The following is a 21,769-nucleotide window of genomic DNA, read 5'->3' as shown; positions in this document are numbered from 1 at the left end:
TTCCATTTCTATCACTGTAATTCGTGATTGTAATGTTTAACGAGCGGCTTTTAACATTGCCTCTAACTGAAGATACCTGTCCCACTTGTCAGACCTGTCAGTTAATCCTCTCAATCCCGAGGTCCAATAGCCAATTCTCATCAATGTCACCATACATTTCTCATTCTCACGATAACCCCTTATTGATGTTTTCTTTCTTCTCATCTCCTTCGGCCTTTGAAAGTGTGTTGGTATTGTATGACTGGAAATTGTAGCGGAAAAGATGACCACAGCTTACTTCCCCGGTTTCCCTGTAACTCACTTTATCTAGGTGACTGTAATTACATGTCATTACTGTTAATACATAGTACAGTGTGATTAAACTCGTTGATTTCCGTCGAGAGCGCGAGATTGTTCTTTGTTCTATTTCCAGCCTTGCAAGCATTGCCGATTGTAAAATGCTTGAATACCTTTAGAATAAGTGACTCGCCTTCTTTAGGATACAGACGTTTATCTTCTCTGAGAATTGCAAAATTTATCTCGGACGTTTAGCCAATATTTATTCACGGAAATGCTTGCTTGTGGCTCCCAATATCTGGTTAGTAATGAGAAAAACCGTACGACTAACTACGACTTTTGTTTCTTCTTTTAATACTCATCATCTGAAAACGGTAAAATGCATAATTTTCGTGTGTTCTTAATACATTCTTCTCATTCGTGAAAGGCATTGATTATCTGCTGTTTGTATCCAGTAACCTTTGACAAAATACAAAAATGTCGAGTGACTTTACTAAACATATGAATCAATTCTTCATTTTAAGTCATTTTGAGGTTTGTATTTCTACAGTCCATCCAGAAGTTGTCGTGCTTTTGGTCCAGCTTTACTGGCAAAGAAATAAGCTGGTTTTTCAAGTCCAAGACCATGGAGATATCGAGCATATTCCGTATAGACTGCGTGTACCAGGGCAGCTGATATCAGTGTGTTAAGGACATATTCTAAACAGTAAGATTTTGTTTTAACATGTCTCACGCCTTAAGCGAGACCTACAGGAGACAGAACGGCTGCCTCAAGTCTTCACAACCTATTATCCAAACCTTTTCCCTCATGCATAAACAGCAGAGTTTATATCGATTACCGTGGCATAAATTACCATAAGTATCCGTTCTCCACCTGGTTGCGACGCTAGTTAATCCCAGGTAATCAGCCCTTACTCCATCCCCCTGCAATTCCGTTTTGTAGCCTTCCCGAGTACTTTTGCAGAAGAGTTACTCTCAAAAGGCCAGAACACATTAATCCTGGCGAGCGCTAAAACATCGTCGAATTATGCAATCAAACCCTTTTTTTGAGAGCGCTCCGTCGAACAACATATTTCAAGAGGATACTGTTCTTTTCGTCTGATGGCGAAAGAAAGCCGTATTCTTGGCAGGCTTCGGCAAACATTGCTGCTCGGTCAAAGTAACGCATGCTGAAAATGAACAAAAATGTGATTTTGATGACTATTAAATACTTCAAAAACTCTGGAGTAAAACTTTCAGTTCTTGTTCATACCTATAGAGCATATCAAGCGCCTTGTAGAACTTTCCCAAGGACAGTAGCACCAAAACAGCTTTGCTCTGTTAGAGAAAGGGTATCAACAGAAACTTTGATTAAAACAAATAGCAAACTTGCCCTTGCAAAAATTTGTCCATGAACAGTTTATTAGAGACAATTTCTCAGAGGCACCAGAGACTTACAATGGAAAAAAGGTCCAAAAAAATATTTGTAAAATACAACGGGTAAAACATGTAAATATCTTTCCTTACACTATTGGCCTAAACATGTCGCAAACTGGGGAATATCGTATGATCGCTCTCATTTTGATTCGCCATGTACCATTTTTTAGGCTGTTTGCATGCGAGAGGAAAATATCTAGTTTGTCAATGATATTTACGGGTGTCGCTAATTTAGTATTTGTTGCGATTTTCTTTGTTCTATCCTGACCTGTTGACTAGTGTGTGTACTGGAGAGATGTTCAATCCATCTTCTAACCACCTCTGCACAGTCTGGATAGCTCAGAGTTGCCTGCAATAACAAGCACAATGGGACCTTGATTGAAAACAAAAAAACCAAACCAAAACAAAAAAAAAAAACCCCAAAAAATCGAAAACAAAAAAAAACTGCAGTGTTAATCGAATATTTGCTGAAATCGCGAAAGTAATCCGGGATTACTTTGTCTTTGCTTCACCTCGCTCTGTGTTTGGTCCAGAAACTGGCGCCATCCTCTTAACCAATCAAACGTAAAGGGAGGACCAAACGTGATTTGGTCACCCGCGTTTTCCCGCGCTTTTGTTAGTTTGTCCGTTTTTACTATGAGTTTTCCTTGGCTAATGTTGATGTTATCCTTTTTTATGATTATCCAATTTTTCGACAGTCAACTGCATGGTGCCCTTATACGAACAACATATATGCGTAAGAGAGGTACCGATACCTAAATCTTACTAATTTTATAACTCACCTTACAGTAAAGGTTATTACGATATAAATAACAAACATTTTCGCATTTTGGTTGAGAGGATGGCGCGCGCTTCCCAGATGTAGTAACGCAAGACCAATGGAATCCCAGGCTGCAATCGATACTAATTAAATAAGCCCTATTTTGCGGTTTCCCAAGAAAGGAAAAGTGGTGACTTAACAGAGAAACACTGGAGGAGAACAGGAAATTGTTCAGAGGGCGAAGATATTACCTTTGCTAGCCACGCAGCCCTATCCCATTCGCCATATGTCTGAAGATAACGGCAGGCATCCAATCCCTTGTCAATCAAACAGAGGAGCTGAACTCCCTCTGTACATAATAACAAAAAAAAGATTCATTATGAACCCGCTCAATATCGGCAGCTACGTTGCACATGCCCGTTAATTGCCACGATAATGCTCACCTGCAAGTTTACCACTAGCGATGAGATTTGTGGCCACAAGTTTGATGGTGCTCTGTGAAGCACCCGACGAACGAATCGTGGCCACAAGACAGGCCCTATGGAGGAAAAGGATGAGAGGTAATAAAAGGGAATGAAAGCGTAGGGAGGACGCTCCTATTGAGAAATATTTTTTAGTCCATCCTTAAGACACTGGAAGAGGTCACAAAAAGCTAATCACTTCAACATCTTGTTTCGTTTTCGTTTTTTCTTTTTCTATTCAGTGAACCTTTTGATCAAATGCCGTGAAACAAATTCAAAGTGGTCACAAAGGCCAATCAGAACTATGGTAACACGATGAACCAATCAGAACTCAAAGGAAATGTATGTAAAAGGCCTAAAGCGCGGGAAAGCGCTAGACTTAATTGTCGTGATTGGTTTAAGTTTTGCATCTAATTGGCTGAGAAGGTGGCGCGAATTTTCTCGACCAATCAGAGCGAAGTACATCAAAACTAATGCAAATTCAGAGAACTTGCGACAAATTAATGCACTATCACCAAACTCAGTCCCCGAGTCAAATTTTGCTACCAAGTAAATTTGTTGAGCAAAAAATTGATGTTCAAGAATACCTTAGAGAGTCCACATAATAGTTATCATTGGCGGAATCTGTCTCGAGGAACAACTGCACTGCTCTGTCTGCCTGTAACAAAATCGTGTAAAAAGTAAATAAATAAAAACAATAATGTAGCGAAGTTAAGGCAATAATTGTATCATTAAGCCCTCCTTCCTGGCGAAAATCTCTTGGGGCTGACCACAGCCCAAACGTTCAAGGCTTGCCTATTACAAAGCGAACTACAGGAAATGGACCTTACAGAATATGGTTTTTTTTTTTTTCACGTACAAAGGGGGAGAGCTGAGCTGAAAAGAAGAACTGAATTTTATCGAAATTGAAACTGTAACAATCTATAGATCAAGCTTTACTTGTCATTTTCATCAACAAAAACATAGTTTGATGAGTATACAAAATAAATCAAAAGTCAAACTGTGTTCGTACTTGTCCCAAGAGCACCAGAGTATCGGCACATTTTTTTGTATGTTCATATGTGGATCGTTTGCTGTCATGTAGAGCGAGTCGGTCCAACTGACTCCTCTGAGAAAAGATCAAAAGATGCAATGGTTAAAAAACTGAATCATTACAAACTCCTGTCCACCGATTGAGGAAAAGCCATACCTGAAGTGAAGAGAAGTACTACATGACTTTGCGTGCTCCTCTTTCCAAACAGAGTCACCAAAGAAATACTCGAAAGAATTTTAAGGATTTTTCTGTACAACTAGACGACGCCTATGTTTAAACTTCCCAAAGAGTCTTCCTGTTTTTTTCCGATACGGAAAATGCAGCGCTTTTCTTTGTTGTTGATTTCTTAAATTTGGCTACTAGAATCCAAACAATATCTTTCATGATTTAAAACCACTCTAGTGAAATTTTTACAAAACACAGAAACAGGCCTTTCCTTTTGAACTGGTCGTTCTGGTAGGTGGTTGGTGTGGGCTGATTGACTGCAGGCGCCATGAGTGACCGTGGTTTTCCAGTAAGTAGAGGGGAAAGGAGTAGAGTTACAGCCTTGTTGGAGCAGGTGTAAGGAAGCACATTGTTTATTTACTTACTAAAGAGTCGACTCACCTGGAATGCATCAGTGTCACTAAGGATGTCGTAACAGGTGTCGAGGGAGACTGGGTAGCAGCAACAGGTTTCGCTTCCATTCGTACCAGTCTCCTCTTGGCCACACAAGTCTAGGTCATCGTCGATTGACAGCAAGTCCAGGCTCCTAGCACTAAAGCTCCGCTTGAGCTTAGCTGTAGCCTCGGACGGGTTGAAGAGATCAGCTGAGTATGATCGTGCACGATTGTACAAGGGCTGATGGTCACTCTGCAAGGTAAACAAAAATCAACAACTGTGAACTCATAAGGACGTTTTTAAGCGCGGCCAGTCCTCTAATGAAGGCAGACATGGTAAGTGCATTATAATTTGGATTGGAGGTGTCTGGGTTTGAGCGATAGAGGTAGATCGGGAGGCGGGGTGGGGTGGGGGTGATACCAGCGGGGTGGGGTGGGGGAGATACCGGCGATAAACTATTCTCTCAACCAGGAGGAGTAGTCAGAAAGTCGAGTCAGGTTATGGATCAGCACCTATGTACCACTAAACTCGTAAGACTAACCTCCCTCCTGACTGTTACACAACCTGAGTAGTTTTTTTCTGCTGAGGATAATGTTATTATTAGTTAAATTAACACGTACCTGATGCTTTGCACACAACAACCTGGCTTTTTCTCGTCTGAGGAAGTGAAGAGCAACTTCCCAAAAGGCTGTTTCGGATTCATCTCCAAATAAACTAAAATGATAAATTATAAGGAGAGACTTAAGTCCAGCCGCAATTCACGCGCAAACGAGATTTGAAACTAACTCTTGGCAGTAAAGCTAATAACGTACAGAGAATAGCTCTCCTTGTTAATTCACTGATTATTACAGATTTAGCAGCCGAAGTAATCCGTATATCAAATGGCGCAAACCCAAGAGTGTTGTAAAACAGAACATACTAACTTGATTGAAGGATTGAATCTGACCCGAAGCTTTTTTATGAGACTGAACTTACAAAGCAGCAAGGTAGCACTTCTGTGCAGTCCCTAGAGTCGAATTCTGGAGCAGATTTTCAATGGCCCTGTACGAAAAAAAGAAATTTCCTATTACCAGAGTTTCAGCTTTATCGTCTGTTATATGTTCTGTATGGGAAAGAATGCAGTCATCGGATAGCATTAGTTGTGAACTTTTCTCAGGAATCTCATGAGAACAGGCCGTGAAGTGCAATTTCCTCCCAAAGACAAAAACATTCTTGTACTCACAATGGAATCATTTTTAGTTGATCTTGAATTGCACTGACAGATTCCTCTTTCTTGATTTCCCTAAACCGAGTAAAGAACACAAAGTAAATACAAAGATGTTGAGAGACTTCAGCAATAGAACTGACAACAGGAAAAGCTTTACTTTCTACCCAACAATTGAGTGGAATTTTTCACTGTTTGTGCTTTCCTGATTTGTGCTCCTTTTTGTGTTTATCACCAATAACATTAAAAAACCCTCAAAATTTATATTTTAATAATTTCCTCCTTGTAATGGAAAGTACAGCTTAGTATCAATTAACAACTAGAAACCGAAGTGGAGGTGTTAGTGGTGTATATTTACCGAGCCACAAAACTAAAAACAGTGAGATAACACAGCACAAAAAGATGACTTTAACTCATTTATTTCCTCAACGATTGCCAATTTTCGGGATCAAATCCTGCGCGCATCGCTCGGAGGTGAATAACAAAGGATATTCGGAGTTTTAGTAGCCAATCAAAACGCGCCTTCAACACTATCCAGTGTTTAAGTATAAGCTTAAAGTAGGATGTAGAATAATAGAGATAGTAAGTTTTGAACTTGGTAAAGGAATAGAGAAACATGTTTTTCGTCTTGTCACGAGCGTGGGACAAAGAAAAATTTCTGAGTCTCCATGTGGAATCAAACCTCAGACCTTCGGATTTCCGTGCTCCGATGCTCTACTACTTTACCGAGCTCAAAACTTACCATCTCTTTCGTTCTATACACAAAAATGATGCTATCGACATTGCTAATCTTAGTATGCAGGCCGCGTGTCATATGAACTTCGTAATAGGCCTCGCTCACCGTAGAGTATCTGTGGCTCAGTGGTAGAGCATCGGAGCGTGAAAATCCGAAGGTCTGAGGTTCGATTCCTCATGGGGACTCAATTTTTTCTTTGTCCTACGCTCGTGAAAAGACGAAAAACATCTTTCTCCAAACAAGGATACGTTCCTGACAAACACTACCTCTACACATAGCAAAACAAATAAATCTGAGCCTTACAAGTCTGAGATATCCGTAAGTGAGTATTTGTCCCTTCCAAGTGAGTGCTGTAAAATGGACTTCAGAATGAGACTTGATTTTGGCTCCATGATGTGAGGACACCATAAAGGACCTTAATAACAACACAGCAAAGCCAATCATTGAACAGATCACAGTTTATACACAAAATATGTTGCAGTGGGAGGGGTCAAACACAGGTACATACCATCAAGATCCATCTGAGCCATAGATGAGGTGGAGTTATTTAAATCCATGGTCATCACAAGGATAGCTCCATTAGTGTGGGTGGTTATGGGTAGGTCTGATGCCAACCAGTCCAAGTCAATAAGTGGGAGAGATTCCTTTGGTAGCTTATAGCTACTGACGATCTCAAACTTAAGATGAAAAAAACCATAGTTATTACAGTTTAATTTTGTATTCCAACAAAATGTCACAAATCTTGAATTCACCACAGAATGCAAAAAATGATTCCCAATACTTGCATATTGTTGACGTTAACTGCGTAAGGTGATGGAAAGCTATAAAAATGCCATTCTAAGGAACATGTTTCTGAGTAGATCTATATTATTTACAATGTTCTGACAAAAAAACATAAATTACCTTTTGTAGGTCCCAAATATCAACTCCATCACTAAAGAGCACACCAAGTTTGAAGTTACCCCGCCCAGGAGCAAACTTTATTTTCTTTATGTGTCCTCTGTGCGTTGCAATAGATCTTGTAATGTAAAAACAGAGATCAAAATGGTTAGGAATTACTACCATTTCCCACTACTTAATCCTGTGTTAGCTTGTTTTTTTGGTTTTTTTTTCAGACTTACAGAACTTATGTTTTTACCTGGTTACTCTTGCCTTTAATTCCCAAATACTTAAATTGCCATCCACATCACTCAGCACCAAATAGTCACCTTTCCAAGCAACATAAGTTACAATTCCAAGGGTACTCTGTGGAAAGGTGGGAGAAACAATTTTCAGTGTTTAAAACAAAAAATGAACTCAACAATAACAGTCAGAGAGGTTTCACTGAATAAGTTCTAAATATTAAGAGGGAGGGGGGGGGGGAAATTCGCCATTCCTTCTGCTACCTGTTCCTTATGTTCCCTCCCCAACAGTAACACAGGAGCATTGTCATGACAAGACAAAATAACTTTATTGCAACCTAAAAGTTTGACCATAAATTATTGAGTAACATACATCGCACTGAACTTTGGAGCCATCTTTGATCACTGTCCCCTCTACAAGGAAATGATACAACACTCTGTCTTGATCCACACACACAAAGTGCTCTTTTATCCAGGACTGAGAAAAAAAAAACATTGAACAAAAAACATGTTTTTATGAGCAGTAAGTTCATCTGTTGAACCAAAAGACAGAAAAAACACTTCTTGGTGTGACTGATTGTAATTTGTAACAGTATGCTTTCTAAGACTGCACTGAGATTTGATGGAACACATAATATGTATATAGTCAAGATGTTTTGTGTGAAAATAAAAACCCAGCAGATTAGTCCAAGATTCTATACTTGAATTAATTAGGAAAGATTATCCATTGCAAAGAAACCAGTGAACAAGGTGTCTTTATTAGTGCAGAAGGACTTGCCTTTCTCCGCCTGCTGGATTATCTGGGGGGAGGTTGGGAAGAGGTTTGCCAAGAGTCCAGACCCTTAGCAGACCTTTTCTCTACTCACATTATTCAGGGCCTGGGGGTGAAGAGAAGTTAGGGCTCTAGTGCTTAATTAAGGGGGGGGGCCTGCTCGTAGACTAATTGCAAAATGAAGAAGATGATTTTTTCCTGTAATTCAAAGGACAAGGGAGGAGTCGTTGAAGGGAGTATTTTCACCTGTGTCTGTGTTTGGTTTGCCCTGCTTGGATCCAAAACATTTGCTGCAATGCCAGAAGCATTCTGCTCCAACTGCTGACTCAGTTTTTTCTTCAAGTGCTTGGAGTGAAGAGATGGTGACCATTCCTGGAGAGTTAAGGACAATTAAATTATAATTAACTATTGAAAACAACATCACTCAGTTTTAATGAAATTCATACTTATATAATTATCTACTCTACACTGTAATGATAATGAAAAATAATGACTCTTTCAAAACTTTCATTTGAATGGTTGCCTTCTATACCACACATACCAAAGCTGTGACTGATGGAAAGTTTGATGGCATCTCTCTGAGTACTGTGAGATTTTTTAAATCCCATAATTGCAGTGGTCTGTCCTTAATCACAACAAGAAAATATTGCCTGCAAAATAAAAGACAAATAATCTAATAAAACTTAAAAGTTTGTAAAATAGAAAAAGGATTCAATTAGGAGCTGAAGTTGAGACTGGGATCCCTGTGGCAGTTAGTCTGTTTTTAACACTCATACAAAATTGAAAGTAATTATTACCTGAGTTGAGAAATCTTGAGAGCCTCAACAGTTGATTCCTCTGCTGCTTTACCAAGTTCAATAGGTGTTATTTGACCTGTTATTTTTTTCAACAATAAACAACAACACTTATAATTGATATGTGGAAATAAAAATCTTGGTCAAGCAAAATACAGTTCAGAAGCACATTCCTAGAACACTCAAGTATACTGACATCCTACCAGTTTTTATGCTGACCAGTTGAAGCTCATTTTTGGATGTGCTCCCTGAGGCCTGAGCCCAGGAGAAAAAGCTCTCCAAACTACTCCATGTAATCCCTCTGTAATGGAAACAACAAATATCTTTTATTATTTTAATAAAAAAATTCCCTATACATTAATCCTTTACACCCTCACATTAGCATGCATATTACTCTCCACATTGTTCTCTATAAATTTCCTTAGGTGTTGACAAGAATAATTTGTTTTATAATAAAGAGTTTCTTAAGGTGATGATCACTTCCTAAATTCGCACAACTTTTGTGTTTGATTCAGCAGTGATACTGTTAGGAAAAATTAGATAGCATCCAGTCTGGAGAGTCAGAGGGTTAGTCAGTAATTCCCATTGAGCTTGTGTAATTTCCTAGGAACTGCAGCAGTAGACTCGTTTAAAACTAAGACATCACTTAACACTCCTAAAAAAAAAAATCACAACAGTTAGCTTTTTCGGTGTATTTTTCAAACTGAATTTTTCTCAAAATCGAAGTAGGTAAATTGTCTTACTTCACTGCTCCAGTGTGAATCGTATATTCTCTTGCAAGTAAGCCAGTACCCAGATTGAAAACTTGAATACAACCTTGGGTGTTTCCTGTACAAAAAGACAATTAGTAATCTTTTTAGAAATTGTTATATTGAGTATGTTCTTTATATTAACCAAACAAAGTTGTAGCAAAACTCTACAATATGACATGTAATGAAGTCTCTTACCAACTGCTAACAAAGGCTTGTAACTTCCCCAATTCTTAGTAGTCAAGGGTGGACACATGACAGCACAAGTTGGAGGAGATGATACTGAGCTGGAAAGGGTTACCATGACAAACTTGTAATGAACAGAATTTTGAATGACATTTCCAGAGGTAAGAGGTGGAGGAATCACATCAGAAAGTGTCAAATTAGGATTGACATGACACCGCAGGCGTTCAGAGTCTGTGTTGCATGGAAGTGAAGCTTTCAAAGCTTCCTGTGACAAGACTGATGCTTCTCCTTGAAGCCTTTTAGCCTTTAATTCCCAAATAATCATTCTTCCATCACTAATCAAAAGGGCAACTTTCCGTTCACTTGATGGACAGCACACGAAGCCAAAGAGTCGGCTTGATTTGCTGAGACGCAGCGGATCTGACTGGCATTTGTTCTCATAGATTATATCCACAGATGAATTTACATCATTACTCCTTTCATCAGGTTCAGTGAAGTAAGGATTGTTCTCTACTCTTCTACGCACTCGCATGATCACACTGCCATTCTCATGTAAACACATTAGAACATCACGTTGTTGACAAGGGATGACCTGAAGAAAAGAAGGGCTGTTTCTCTCCAGACTGAATGAGCAAACTGCCTGGTTGATTTCCATGTCTAAAATCATTACTTCCCTTGGAAACAATGCTAAAAGATGATGATGAGCAGATGGAAGGTATGCAAGCTGAAGACAGTCACTCAAAGCCACACTTTCTTCTCCAGCTCTAAAACAGGAAAACGATAGGAAATAGAGTTTTTATAATCCAAAAGACATTTTTACCAAAGGTATTATCCCCAGAAATTAGTTCCTGTTTCAATTATTCTCTTGTTCACAAATATACTAAGTATTAATTAATTTACTTAAAAGCTGAAACCATAACTGATACAGGACATGAAATTTCACTCTTACAATCTCTAACAGAGATTTTGTAAATATGAAAAATGCAAATTGGAAAAAAAATACTTTTGGAGTCTAGCAATCATGCTGGGAAGAGAAAGAGTAGGGGGGGGGGAGGGTTTAGGAACTGTAAACTTTCTTTCCCACTAGGAAAGGTACCTGAGGGCCCCTTTGGTTAAATACAACTTGACATGTTTGGTGAAACACTCCCATGGATAAAAAAGATGAAACATATAAATTCTACCTGTTTTTTGATTCACCTCCTCCCCATAGCCTCATCCTAGAGAGAGCAGACTTGGGTGTGGATTGTTTGGTTGCATTCTTGCTGTCTGGGCCAGCAGTTGGTGAGCCAACAAAACTGCCACTGGGTGATGCAGAGCCAGAGCTTGTAAGGTAAAACTTACGCCCATTGCTTTCTGGGGCTTTGCCGATGGAAAAGTCATTGATGAAGAGAATCCAGTCCTGACACATCACTTAACAAGGTTAAGGAAAAGGAATGCAACTTAGTACCTTTTTCTTGGATGAGTTTTAGGAAAAAAATCCTTCCTGAATATGTCCAACAAATGTGTTTTGTATAAACTCAGAAATACTGCTTTTTTTTATTTCTATAGATTGAACTAATTACAGTTTAACTGATTCAAAGTGTTTGCTAGATATCAGTGATCACTCAAAAATATTTTCTGGCTGCTTTCCAGAATTCTCCCACTAGTAATTCTTGATTGCTTTTTTTCACTTTCCTCCTGCTTCTACCTATGGATTCTTTCAAGGAGAGCAAAAGAGCAATTCACTGGGCTCAGATGTTGTTATAAATTGTGACATAGCCTTATTAGTGGGTTAAGATACCATTTGTAAAGTCTGACCCATATTTTCAATGTAGTATGCACTTTTTAAAGATAAAATTTCAACTTACAGGTTACATTTGAAGGTATAAAAGGATCAAAAGCAAAGCAGAGCAGAGCTTCTTGAAAAGTCTTTTTCCACAATTTTGTGCCAGTATCAGCATTCCAAAGGATCATTGATGATGGAGCATGGAGAACTGCTAAAAGATCATGACAGGCATCTTGAGTTGCAAGCCATTCTAGATCAAGAATTGGCCTGTTTCCATCTGAGAACTCAGTCACTGCAGTCCCTTGAGAAATGTCCCAGACAATGACGTTACCAGATGTATCTCCAGATGCAAGACGAAGTATATATGGAGAATTACTGTCATGATGGTAATTATCACGTGCCCATTTCACCTAAAAATGAATGTGGGAAAGTTAAAAACATCTTTATAAATAAAACAATTTTAATAAACAATAAAACATGAATCAGGAGAATTAGACAGTCCTAAAGATCTAAATTTACCTACCTTTGTGCAAGGGGCAGTGTGCAAGGTTAGCACTTGAATAACCTGTCAAGAAAGAAAAAAGTGACGAGAATATTATACAATTTAAATACAGAAATTAGTTTTCAAGCCACAGATCTGAAATAAAACGATTAGAAGATAAACTAATTATCCTCACCTGAACTGATTTGGGATCAAAGACAACTACAAAGTTTTGACAACCATAGGCAATCAGTGACTGTCGTCCCCTTATAAACCAAACAAAAAACAACAAATTCTTCAAATGTATTTGATGAAATGACGCATTATCAGAACTAGCCAACAAAATAATATGCAAAGTTAATAGGGGAAATTTCAGTCAAGATATTGGAAAGGGGTCTATCTTTAATTGCTCGCAGTTTACTTTTTTCATCATACTGTCATAGACAACACAAGATTGTTATATGAATCTAATGGGATAGGAAGCAAACACTGTTAAGAGGAAACAATTATAATAAAGAAATTGGTCCCTCGCCCATCTTTTTCGACATCACAGATTCAAATACCAATGCTCGAGCTTCGAGAGTTTCTTTATACAAAAGTTACGAGGAACGTCACTGTGTGCGATTGATTTTGAATAATGGGCTCAATGTGTTCAAATTGTTCAATGGAGGAAGAAACCAGGCCAGCAGACTTACCAATCACAAGCTCCTCTGTTATGACTATGAAGAGCACCAGGCAAAACTCGAGGCGACAGCTTCATGGTAGTTAAAATCTCAATCAGTTATATCGGAATCCAAACTTGCACAATGACTGGGTTTTGTAGAAAAAGTTAGATCTAGACCCAGTAATCCTTAATTATACCCCAAAGGCACCCCTTATTTCCGCCATTGTAGTCCTCGTTTCGTATTTGCAGTACATTATATATGTTCATACAGAACACATCAGCTGTTTACTCCTCAGACCGCTGGTTTGTAAAAAGCGAAAATCATAATTATCTTTAGGGAGGGATGAGAGGGTCAGCACAAATGCTATCATTTATTTATTTTCTGAATGTAGTATAAAGAACGATTTAAAAAATATTTCAAGAAAAAATTTACCTAGTTTTAAAAACAAATAAAGGCAGAGAAGCAGGGTGGCATGAAAAAATTTACCTAGTTTTAAAAACAAATAAAGGCAGAGAAGCAGGGTGGCATTAAAGTTAGACCATCATCTCTCTATACCCTGGAAGAGATTGCTTTTTACTATTAGCGATGGCGCCAATTTCTAAAGCCCTGGGACTAAATGTGAGAAGCGTCAACATCAGTGGCTGCTGGAGGGGTCACTTCTCAATACTCTACAATGCCAGTAGTTTATGCAAAAAATATCACCATATTATTGCCCTATAAAAGGACAGAAGGTCTTTTGTCGCTTCTGGTAATCCTGCAAACCTGCGATTGACATGGTAAGCTCAAATCATCGCCTTGTATGTGTTAGCTTAGAATTTTTCAGGATAACCTTTGATTATGGCGAAGGGCAGTTAAGTCAACTTTTTTTGAACTATTCCTTCACCGATCCTCTCTATATGTGTAACTCCATATTATTTTGTTGTATGACACAACGATTTCGTGAAATACTTCTTAATTGGCCTCTTAGTAATCCTTGGGGAGTTCATACCTCAATGGTAATTAAGTACTTGCAATTAGCGGGTTAAGAGCAAAGTAACCATTGTGCTTTGTTCAAATTCCTTTCAGCGTTTATTCATATTTTTTTTCAGGCGTTGAAAGCCATTAATTAGCACCTGGTACCATCTGATTAAAATCACTGAAAATATTTTAAAGAGTGATCGTGTATTAAAGGTTGTCAACAGCAAAATACTTTTGGTGTTCGTTTTTTACGTCCTAAGAAAATTTTGTTAGTCATTTTAGAACAGAGGTTATAACAGACATGAATTTTATTGCTGCTTTTCGTTCACAAATTACGAAGCAGTCCTTGGAAAGTTCAGCTGATGTGGTCTCATAACAATGTCAGGTAAGACTTGATGAATTTATCTATCATGACGTGGAAACAAAAAATCAGAGTTCCATACGAGGAATTGAAATTCAAAGCCCTTCAGTCTTGTAGATGCTCTTCCTCTAAACCACAGAGTAAAAGCTCACTCAATACATGTAAACCTCTCCACAGCTGCCAACATTTCTTATTTCATGTGAAAACCTCCCCACATTGGCCAGGTTTCAATGGTCAACTAGTCTCACCCTAGGAAGAAATGACGAAGGTTATTTTAATATCCCTTAAAAAGTTTAATAATGATCCCACTAGATAAGGAATATAGTAGTATTTAAAGTATTTGTAGACTTTTGTGTCTCTAGTTTTTTCTTAGTTTGATATTTCTCAAACAAGTGGTTGTTTTTCAGTTTCAGTATGTTCAATCTTTATCTTGTATTCATAATGATAGCCTGAAACTGCAGAAAATAAAATGGAAATTGTTTTGAAAATTTCAATTGAATCAGGGCATACTTTTTAATCATATAATTTAAAGTGAGATTATAAGTTGATTTTTTTCTTTATTTACAATCAGTTTGTTGGTGTAAACAGGAACTGACAATTAGTTCCTTTTTTTCCTTTCTTTCCATACACAGCTCCTGAGAAGCCAGCACCTCCCGTAGTTGGAAAAGTTACATTCAACAGCATTGAGTTGTATTGGGATCAGATAGCAGGTACTGAAGACAGCTCAGGAGGGAGGCTACGTTACTGTGTACAGGAAGAAGAAGAGGAGGGACGAAAAGGATTTGGAAATGTCTACAAGTATGGAGCCATTTAATTTTTTATGATGGTTTATAGAGAATTTTTCAATTGAGTTTCAGAAGTAAGCTGCAATTGCTTTGCCTTTTTTAAACTTTGCCTTGTCATTGATTCAGGAAACTTGCACCACTCCTCACACAATTAGATGCAAAATGAAAACTAATGACTGCTTGTTTGATTGGCTTTAGTTTGAGTTCTAACTGGCTCTTAAAAGTATTTTCCCTTCTTCTGAATGGCCATGGTGATTATTTTGGTTTTAATGTTAAGGCACCTAATTGAAGAGCACTCTATATCTTAAATTGGTTTATGATTTGATGATTGTCTCATTGCCTCATGCCTCAAGCAACTTTGACTGTAACCAGTGCATGGGTTGTATTGAATTAGTTTCATATGATATTTACTGGTAGTGTAGATTTGCTATGTTAGTAATAGAATTTTAATCATTTCAATGAAAATTATTATTGTCCCTCAGTGGCTTTGCTAAAAGCAATGAGTTCAAAGGCCTGGAGCCAAGCAAGACTTATCGCTATCGTCTTCGAATAAGTAATAATAATGGGAACAGCCCTTGGAGTCAGGTTATAACTGTTACTACTACAAGTAAGTAATATGTCTTATTGCTCTCACTTTTGTCAGTGTTAAGGGCATTATCTGTGACTTTTGATCTTAAACAGAAGATAATATTCATTTTCTTTATGCAGTGTTTTCCCTTATTTTAAGCATGACAGGTAAAATAAATTTTTAAACCGGTAAAGCAATCCTTTTACCTGTTGAATTTTCAAGAATTCTAAGCAATAATTTTAGATGGTAATAAGAGGTACTACAGGCAGCAATTACAAGGTGTTCAAAACATTTTGAAGATGTAATCTTTAACTCAGAGAGTTATACTTTTGTTAACAACTTACTGGATAACTAATAATCTTCTTTAACCACTGATATTCCTTTAAATAAGGGAGTTTTTATTTTAATAGTTAAAGTAGCTGATAATGAAAGACTTGTTGATAAATTGTCATCTGTACTGCAAAAAAGGAAAATTATGCACTGGAGTGAAAAGTAATAAACTCTTCTTTTGTTTTGCAAAGAAATCCCACTTTCTGGCTGTGACCTTCACAATGCAGTCCTTAACTGGGAAGTTGAGAAAGTGATATCAATTCTTGAAGAAAGGTTGGTAGACTCTCCTATTAACTTTCAAAGTGGCTCATGATCATGGCATTTGAAAAATTGAAAAATTTTGTGACATCAAGTGCAGTAAATTTAAGTTTACTCTTTTTACTGTTGTATTTTACTAGTACTGAAACCATAGTTGATTGTCCTAATGCATTTGGAATGTCTCCTCTAATGATTGCTTCTCAAAAGGGTTACACAAGGTTTGTGTTCATTCACAGGTGATCAGATACTATAATGAGTTATTGAAGAAATGTTTGCCTGGGAGCCAAAGCATTTTCTTTGAAAAGTAATGTACCGTATTTACCCGCAGATAGGCCGCACCCGCATATTGGCCGCACCCCAAACTTTCAATGGTTTTCATGGGAAAAAAAAAATTGTTGAGGTCGAGTACCCGGTAGTTGTATGTGTTGTAAGTTAGGAACAATTTAAAGCGAACATTAAAACGCCAATTTACTGTACTACCGTGAGTTCTCGTGCATATTAATGAGGTGTCAAAACGCTTGTACCCGCGTATAAGCCGCAACCCCAATTTCGGTCCCATTTTTCCGGGAAAAAAGTGCGGCCTATCCGCGGGTAAATACGGTACTTGAGCCAACTGGCTCACCCAGCTGGAGATTATCTGAGTCTTTTGAGCATGAAGCCACTAGGAGTATTACTACTTTCTTCTGGGTAGGATGCAAGTTACCCCCAGCCTTTCATCAGGCTTCCCTGACAATTGGTCAGTATCAATTTATACTCCTGGGGGGAGAGATGCACCGTGAGTGTGCAGTGTTTTGCCTGAGAACACAACATATTGCAATGGCCAGGCCTCAGACCCAGGCCTTTTGGTCCAGAGTCCAACACACTAACTTCTATGCTACAGTGTCTACCATTTTCTGTGAAAGGTTTTGATAAAAGTACTTCCTTAAACTGGGATATTTTCCAAGAGAGTTCATTCATTCCTCTTCCTAAATAACTGTTCTTATAAATAACATTAATTTTTATAATTTATTGGTAACTTTTCTTTTATTCAGCATTATTTCAACTTTAATTGCACACAAAGCTGATGTCAACTACTCCAACACAAGTCGAAAAACTAGGTGATTTAATGATTAATTTAACAGTTAGAGCCAGATCTGATTCATTAATGAAACAGCTTGATATATAAATGATATATGATATATGCTTTATAAAGTATGTTTTTAAAGCTACAATCTATATAAAAATTAATTTGTATTTAATGCTTTTTCTTAAAAATATTTTAGTATGATGTTGGCCTGTGCTGGTGGTCACATCAAAGTAGCAGTTATGCTGTTTGAAGAAGGAGCGTTTATAGATAGCAAAGACAATGGTGGCTCTTGTTGTCTTCATTGGGCAGTGGATGGTGGTAACACAGCCTGCATACAATGGCTGTTGGACAATGGAATTGATGTATGAGCATTCTTGTATCAAATAGTCATTTTATTTCAATGCCAAGTTGTGTTTGTTTGATGTCAGATTTTTTCGTTGTTTCATTACTGTCCAGTAAAAGATGTGCATCCTGTCCAGTTCTAGTTTCGCTTGCAGATAAGGGGATGCTTTTTTTTTTTGTTTGGAGACAAGTGTAAGATGAGTGCCAAGGGTGAGTCATATAAGAGAGGAGGAGCTGAAAATCACATTGTTTCTACTTTTATAACTTCTTACTGACCCACTTCTCCACAGTATGACTCCCCTTATTCACTCACCTTGCACCTTGGCTGAAAAAGGCAATAAAGCTATACCTACCATCTCTCTTATTTTTGATCTACAAAAGTTACGCTATTGACATTGCTGATCCTAGCAGTATGCAGGACGTGTATCATATGAACTTAGCAATAGATCTTGCTCACAGTGGAGTCTGCGGCTCAGTGGTAGAGCATTGGAGTGCAGAATCCAAAGGTCTGAGGTTCGATTCCTCATGGGGACTCAGAATTTTTTCTTTGTCCCACACTTGTGACAAGACAAAAAAAAATCTTTCTCTGTTTCTTTACTGAGTTCAAAACCTACCATCTCTCTTATTTTCTATCTAAGCTATACTTGTTCTGCATGTTGGAAATAAGGCCCTGTAAAATTGCAGTGTTGTTTGTCCAACAATGACAATTTTTCCACCTTCTCTCTGATGCAGCTCCACAACCAATTATAATTAATACATAAACTTACCAGCTCTAATTTACCAATGGAAGCATTGGAGGGTAATTTAAATGTCATAATTTTTTCAACAGGTTGATATCGAAGATGATTTTGGTTGTTCACCTTTAATAAGACTTGGTATGCAGTGGTAAATAATTCACAGTTTATATTTTCTGATATTTCCAATTTTGATTTGCTATAATCTCATTGATAAAAAGTCTTCAATCAGCAGAAAAAGGGTTGAGTCACTTTTAATATGCATAGATGTCAATGTTAGACTCATTACTTCACTCATCCAATCAATCCACTCCAAAATTCAGAATCACACAGAATATGACGATGTTAGCTGAAAGATCCCTTCAAATTTAACCTTTTGTAATTCCCGAATTTATGTTGCAGCCTCTTTGAATGGAAATGTTGAGGTGGCCAAGATTTTGATTGAAAATGGGGCAGATGTGAACAAAAAGGACAAGATAAAGAAATCTGCTTTGATGGTAATGTTATGTTTCTCAGCTCAATGTAGATTTTCCATTTTATTACGAACTACTTTGAAAAATTAATTTTGAATAATTTAACATTTGTTACGTTTTTTCAGGCTGCTGCAGTGGGTGGTAACGTTGATTTGATTAAGCTACTGGTGGTAAAAGGGGCAGATGTTTATGCTGAAAATGAGGTTTGTAAGTACCTTTAGTATTAAGATTGTGTAGATACGAGAGATTGTGCAAGAGCGAGGAAGTACAAATATTTTTTTCTCTTTATTTACTGTGTAGATATCAACTTGCTTTGATCAAAACATGGCATCTGTCATGGATTTCCGTATTGCTCTATTTTCTTTCAGTATTATTATTTTTTTACATTCCTTGCTTCACCTTTTTTTACTTTCTTTTTAGTATGGACATAGAGCTGTTGATTTTTCTGAGACGTTTGGCAGAAAGGTATGTCTTTATGGTGGAATGTAGGCTCATACAATTACAGTGGTTCAGACATTTTTGTTCCTTCTTGCTCTGACGAAGGGCTAACGCTAAAAACGTCAGCTTTAGAAACTCTTTACTGTTGATAAAACCAAACGATCTTTTTCCCTCTGGTTTATCAGTGCCTGTTTCGTGTTTTTCTTTTTTGCCGAGGTAATATTTTGTAGTTTCTGTCAAGTTACAAGACGTTTTTTAAATAACAAAAATGATTACATGTCTCGAGGATAACCGGTTAAGTCGCCCGAGAGTCATCTCGCCCGGAGTCATGCCCGAAAGTTTAGTTTTAGTAATGTCGCCCGAAAAAAAAGTCAAGTCGCCCGAAGAAACAAATACTAAAAAGATCAGAATTTCAAACTGTAAATAGGCAATAACGTTGAGAAATTTTCTATCACTAAAGCGCTCTTTGTTTCAGACAACACCATGAAGATTCTTAAAGCGTTGTTCGTTCCTAACAACAAAGGGAAGCGTTCTCCGTTTCTAACAAAGAAATGAAGCGTTGTTCGTTTGGTATGGGCTCGTTTCTTACTCACGGACATTTCGTAAGCTTGAGAAACTATTTCTCGTTTCTAAAGTGCCACGAAGACTTTGACTACACAGAAATCGATTATATGGTCATGCAGAACTGAAATATGTTTGAGTAACGGCTCTAAAAGCGTTGTTTGTTTCTAACAACAGAGGGAAGCGTTGTTCGTTTCTATAACAACAAATGCACGGATGCAGCGTAACATACAAGTAAAGTTCTGTTGTGTCTATTTGTGACTTTCTTAACAATAAAAGATGAAAACACCTGGTGAACGAATGTCGATTGTCGCGTTCGACAAGTCGGTAAAAGGTAAAGCGAGTAACATACAAATAAAATTGTGTTTTTTGTGAACTTCGTAACATTAAAAATTAACTTGTTGCCTTGCATAAGGTAAGTGTGATATTCTTAAGGTAACAGTCTATTGTTTATGCTTGTGACTTTTTTCACAGTAGTAGTCTGATAGCGTCGTTTCCCTCAGGATCAGAATAGTCATAAATTATGTAGTTGTACTCTGGCGGTCGCATGTATATTTTGATCCGATCAAAGTATATATGAAGAAGGTAATGCTAGCTTCGATACGAATACGAACTGATCAAAATGAGCATTCACCCTTGCATTGAGTGTGATGATGAAGTTAGACCACGTCAACAAGCCTTACAGTGCGACGATTACGGTTGATCACATGGCCTTTCTGACCATATGATCGATTTCTGTGTCAAAGTCTTCATGGCTTTGTCAGAAGCCAAGAAAAAGTTTTTCAAGCTTACGAAATGTCCGTGAGTAAGAAACGAGTACATACCAAACGAACAGCACTTCACTTTTTTTTGTTAGAAACGGAGAACGCTTCCCTTTGTTGTTAGAAACGAACAACGCTTTAAGAATCTTCATGGTGTTGTCGGAAACAACGAGTACTTTAATGATAAAAATTTCTCTACGTTATTGTCTATTAATAGTCTGAAATTCAGATCTTTTTAGTATTTGTTTCTTCGGGCGACTTGACTTTTTTTTTCGGGTGACATAACTAAATTTCGGGCATCACGACTCAGGTTTCGGGCGAGATGACTCTCGGGCGGCTTGACTGTAAACTGTCTCGAGAGATAACTACATCTCGGCTCATATAAAATCTGATTTCACTGATTTTATTTCGTTCATCTCCATTACAGGAAGTCGCTAGTTATCTTAAAGAAGTAATGGAAGGAAATGAAACGGATGTGAAACCCGAAAAAGAAACAGAAGATTCCGAGGACACTTGAAATCATCAGTGGATAACTTAGTGCAAATTCCAATTCGTTCCATCCAACCGGTCAGAGTGAAGATGCAGTTTCAACAACCAACCATGCGCATTCTTAATTTTAATCAAGTGACTTTTCGCGTATCTTTTACCGATTGGCATTTTTTTGTGTTCGGTTTTCTAACCAGCCTTTCGTGCTGTTTGTGAACACGATATGATGTTTGGTTTTGATTCAACCATTTGTCGAATTTTATAGATCACGATTTAAGTTTCGTAAATAAATCACTTGAAAGGTCAGTAATTGTTTCTATTGACTTCTTTTCTTAACGTACATACTTTACTTCCAGAGGTTTTTTGATGTTTTCAGGATGCCAAACAACAATTCCCCCCCTCCGCAATGTCGTAAATTACACACCTTGGTTCTCCGGTCATGAGACAAAAAACCTCTCTTCTGTAAAAAGAAATATTGCTTTTCACAGAAGTCGACCTTCGGAACAGTTCTGTTGTCCCATTCAACTGGAGGCTTCGTCATCAAGCACTGTCTCAAAGGATTTACAGATCGGGGAAGCAAAATACTCCAGCACTCAGCCGTTTCTAAAGATGTTATATTTATGCGTGTGT

At 37.7% G+C, this 21,769-nt stretch overlaps 2 protein-coding genes across 6 annotated transcripts; one reads left to right on the top strand and one right to left on the bottom strand.

Moving 5' to 3' along the window:
- Positions 1–607: 607 nt before the first annotated feature.
- LOC113684096 (WD repeat-containing protein 11) lies at positions 608–13,285 on the bottom strand. Its single transcript, XM_027201414.2, has 28 exons — positions 13,050–13,285; positions 12,551–12,620; positions 12,397–12,438; positions 11,956–12,283; positions 11,290–11,518; positions 10,121–10,872; positions 9,917–10,001; positions 9,377–9,474; positions 9,177–9,252; positions 8,921–9,029; positions 8,626–8,751; positions 7,981–8,085; positions 7,625–7,731; positions 7,390–7,504; positions 6,995–7,163; positions 6,790–6,901; positions 5,769–5,828; positions 5,522–5,587; positions 5,167–5,260; positions 4,553–4,798; positions 3,926–4,021; positions 3,501–3,571; positions 2,896–2,990; positions 2,704–2,801; positions 1,961–2,041; positions 1,529–1,593; positions 1,363–1,445; positions 608–948 (listed from the first exon to the last, which is right to left on the bottom strand). Exons 1-28 carry the CDS (start codon positions 13,112–13,114, stop codon positions 821–823), a joined length of 3,771 nt encoding a protein of 1,256 aa, XP_027057215.2. The 5' UTR covers positions 13,115–13,285; the 3' UTR covers positions 608–820.
- A 292-nt stretch (positions 13,286–13,577) lies between these two features.
- LOC113684071 (fibronectin type 3 and ankyrin repeat domains protein 1) lies at positions 13,578–21,445 on the top strand. 5 transcript variants are annotated; one of them, XM_027201377.2, is made up of 13 exons: positions 13,578–13,795; positions 14,320–14,361; positions 14,970–15,135; positions 15,605–15,729; positions 16,212–16,293; positions 16,419–16,496; positions 17,310–17,375; positions 17,541–17,706; positions 18,516–18,561; positions 18,823–18,917; positions 19,019–19,096; positions 19,314–19,358; positions 21,081–21,445. In XM_027201377.2, exons 2-13 carry the CDS (start codon positions 14,355–14,357, stop codon positions 21,168–21,170), a joined length of 1,044 nt encoding a protein of 347 aa, XP_027057178.2. In that variant the 5' UTR covers positions 13,578–13,795; positions 14,320–14,354; the 3' UTR covers positions 21,171–21,445. The 5 variants fall into 5 exon arrangements, with proteins under 5 accessions (XP_027057178.2, XP_027057177.2, XP_089052071.1 ...); XM_027201376.2 differs by having other exon boundaries at positions 13,626–13,795; positions 14,317–14,361; XM_089195945.1 differs by having other exon boundaries at positions 13,628–13,795; positions 14,108–14,361.
- Positions 21,446–21,769: the final 324 nt, after the last annotated feature.

This window comes from Pocillopora damicornis, chromosome 2 (genome assembly GCF_964200805.1).
Source record: "Pocillopora damicornis chromosome 2, jaPocDami1.2, whole genome shotgun sequence".
Classification (NCBI taxonomy): Eukaryota; Metazoa; Cnidaria; class Anthozoa; order Scleractinia; family Pocilloporidae; genus Pocillopora; species Pocillopora damicornis.
The sequence above is the reverse complement of the archived record's forward strand: the minus strand, read 5'-3'. Positions and strand labels throughout refer to the sequence as shown.

Bases quoted from the DNA above. Each gene is read 5' to 3' on its own strand.
- LOC113684096 (XM_027201414.2), bottom strand. From the start codon at position 13,114: ATGAAGCTGTCGCCTCGAGTTTTGCCTGGTGCTCTTCATAGTCATAAC. The intron at 8,086-8,625 runs GTGAAAATACTC...TTTTTTTCTCAG, and splicing joins CAAACCAAACACAGACACAG to TCCTGGATAAAAGAGCACTT. The intron at 7,164-7,389 runs GTAATTTATGTT...TTTCATCTTAAG, and splicing joins ATATTTGGGACCTACAAAAG to TTTGAGATCGTCAGTAGCTA.
- LOC113684071 (XM_027201377.2), top strand. The intron at 15,730-16,211 runs GTAAGTAATATG...TGTTTTGCAAAG, and splicing joins TATAACTGTTACTACTACAA to AAATCCCACTTTCTGGCTGT. The intron at 17,707-18,515 runs GTATGAGCATTC...TTTTTTCAACAG, and splicing joins TGTTGGACAATGGAATTGAT to GTTGATATCGAAGATGATTT.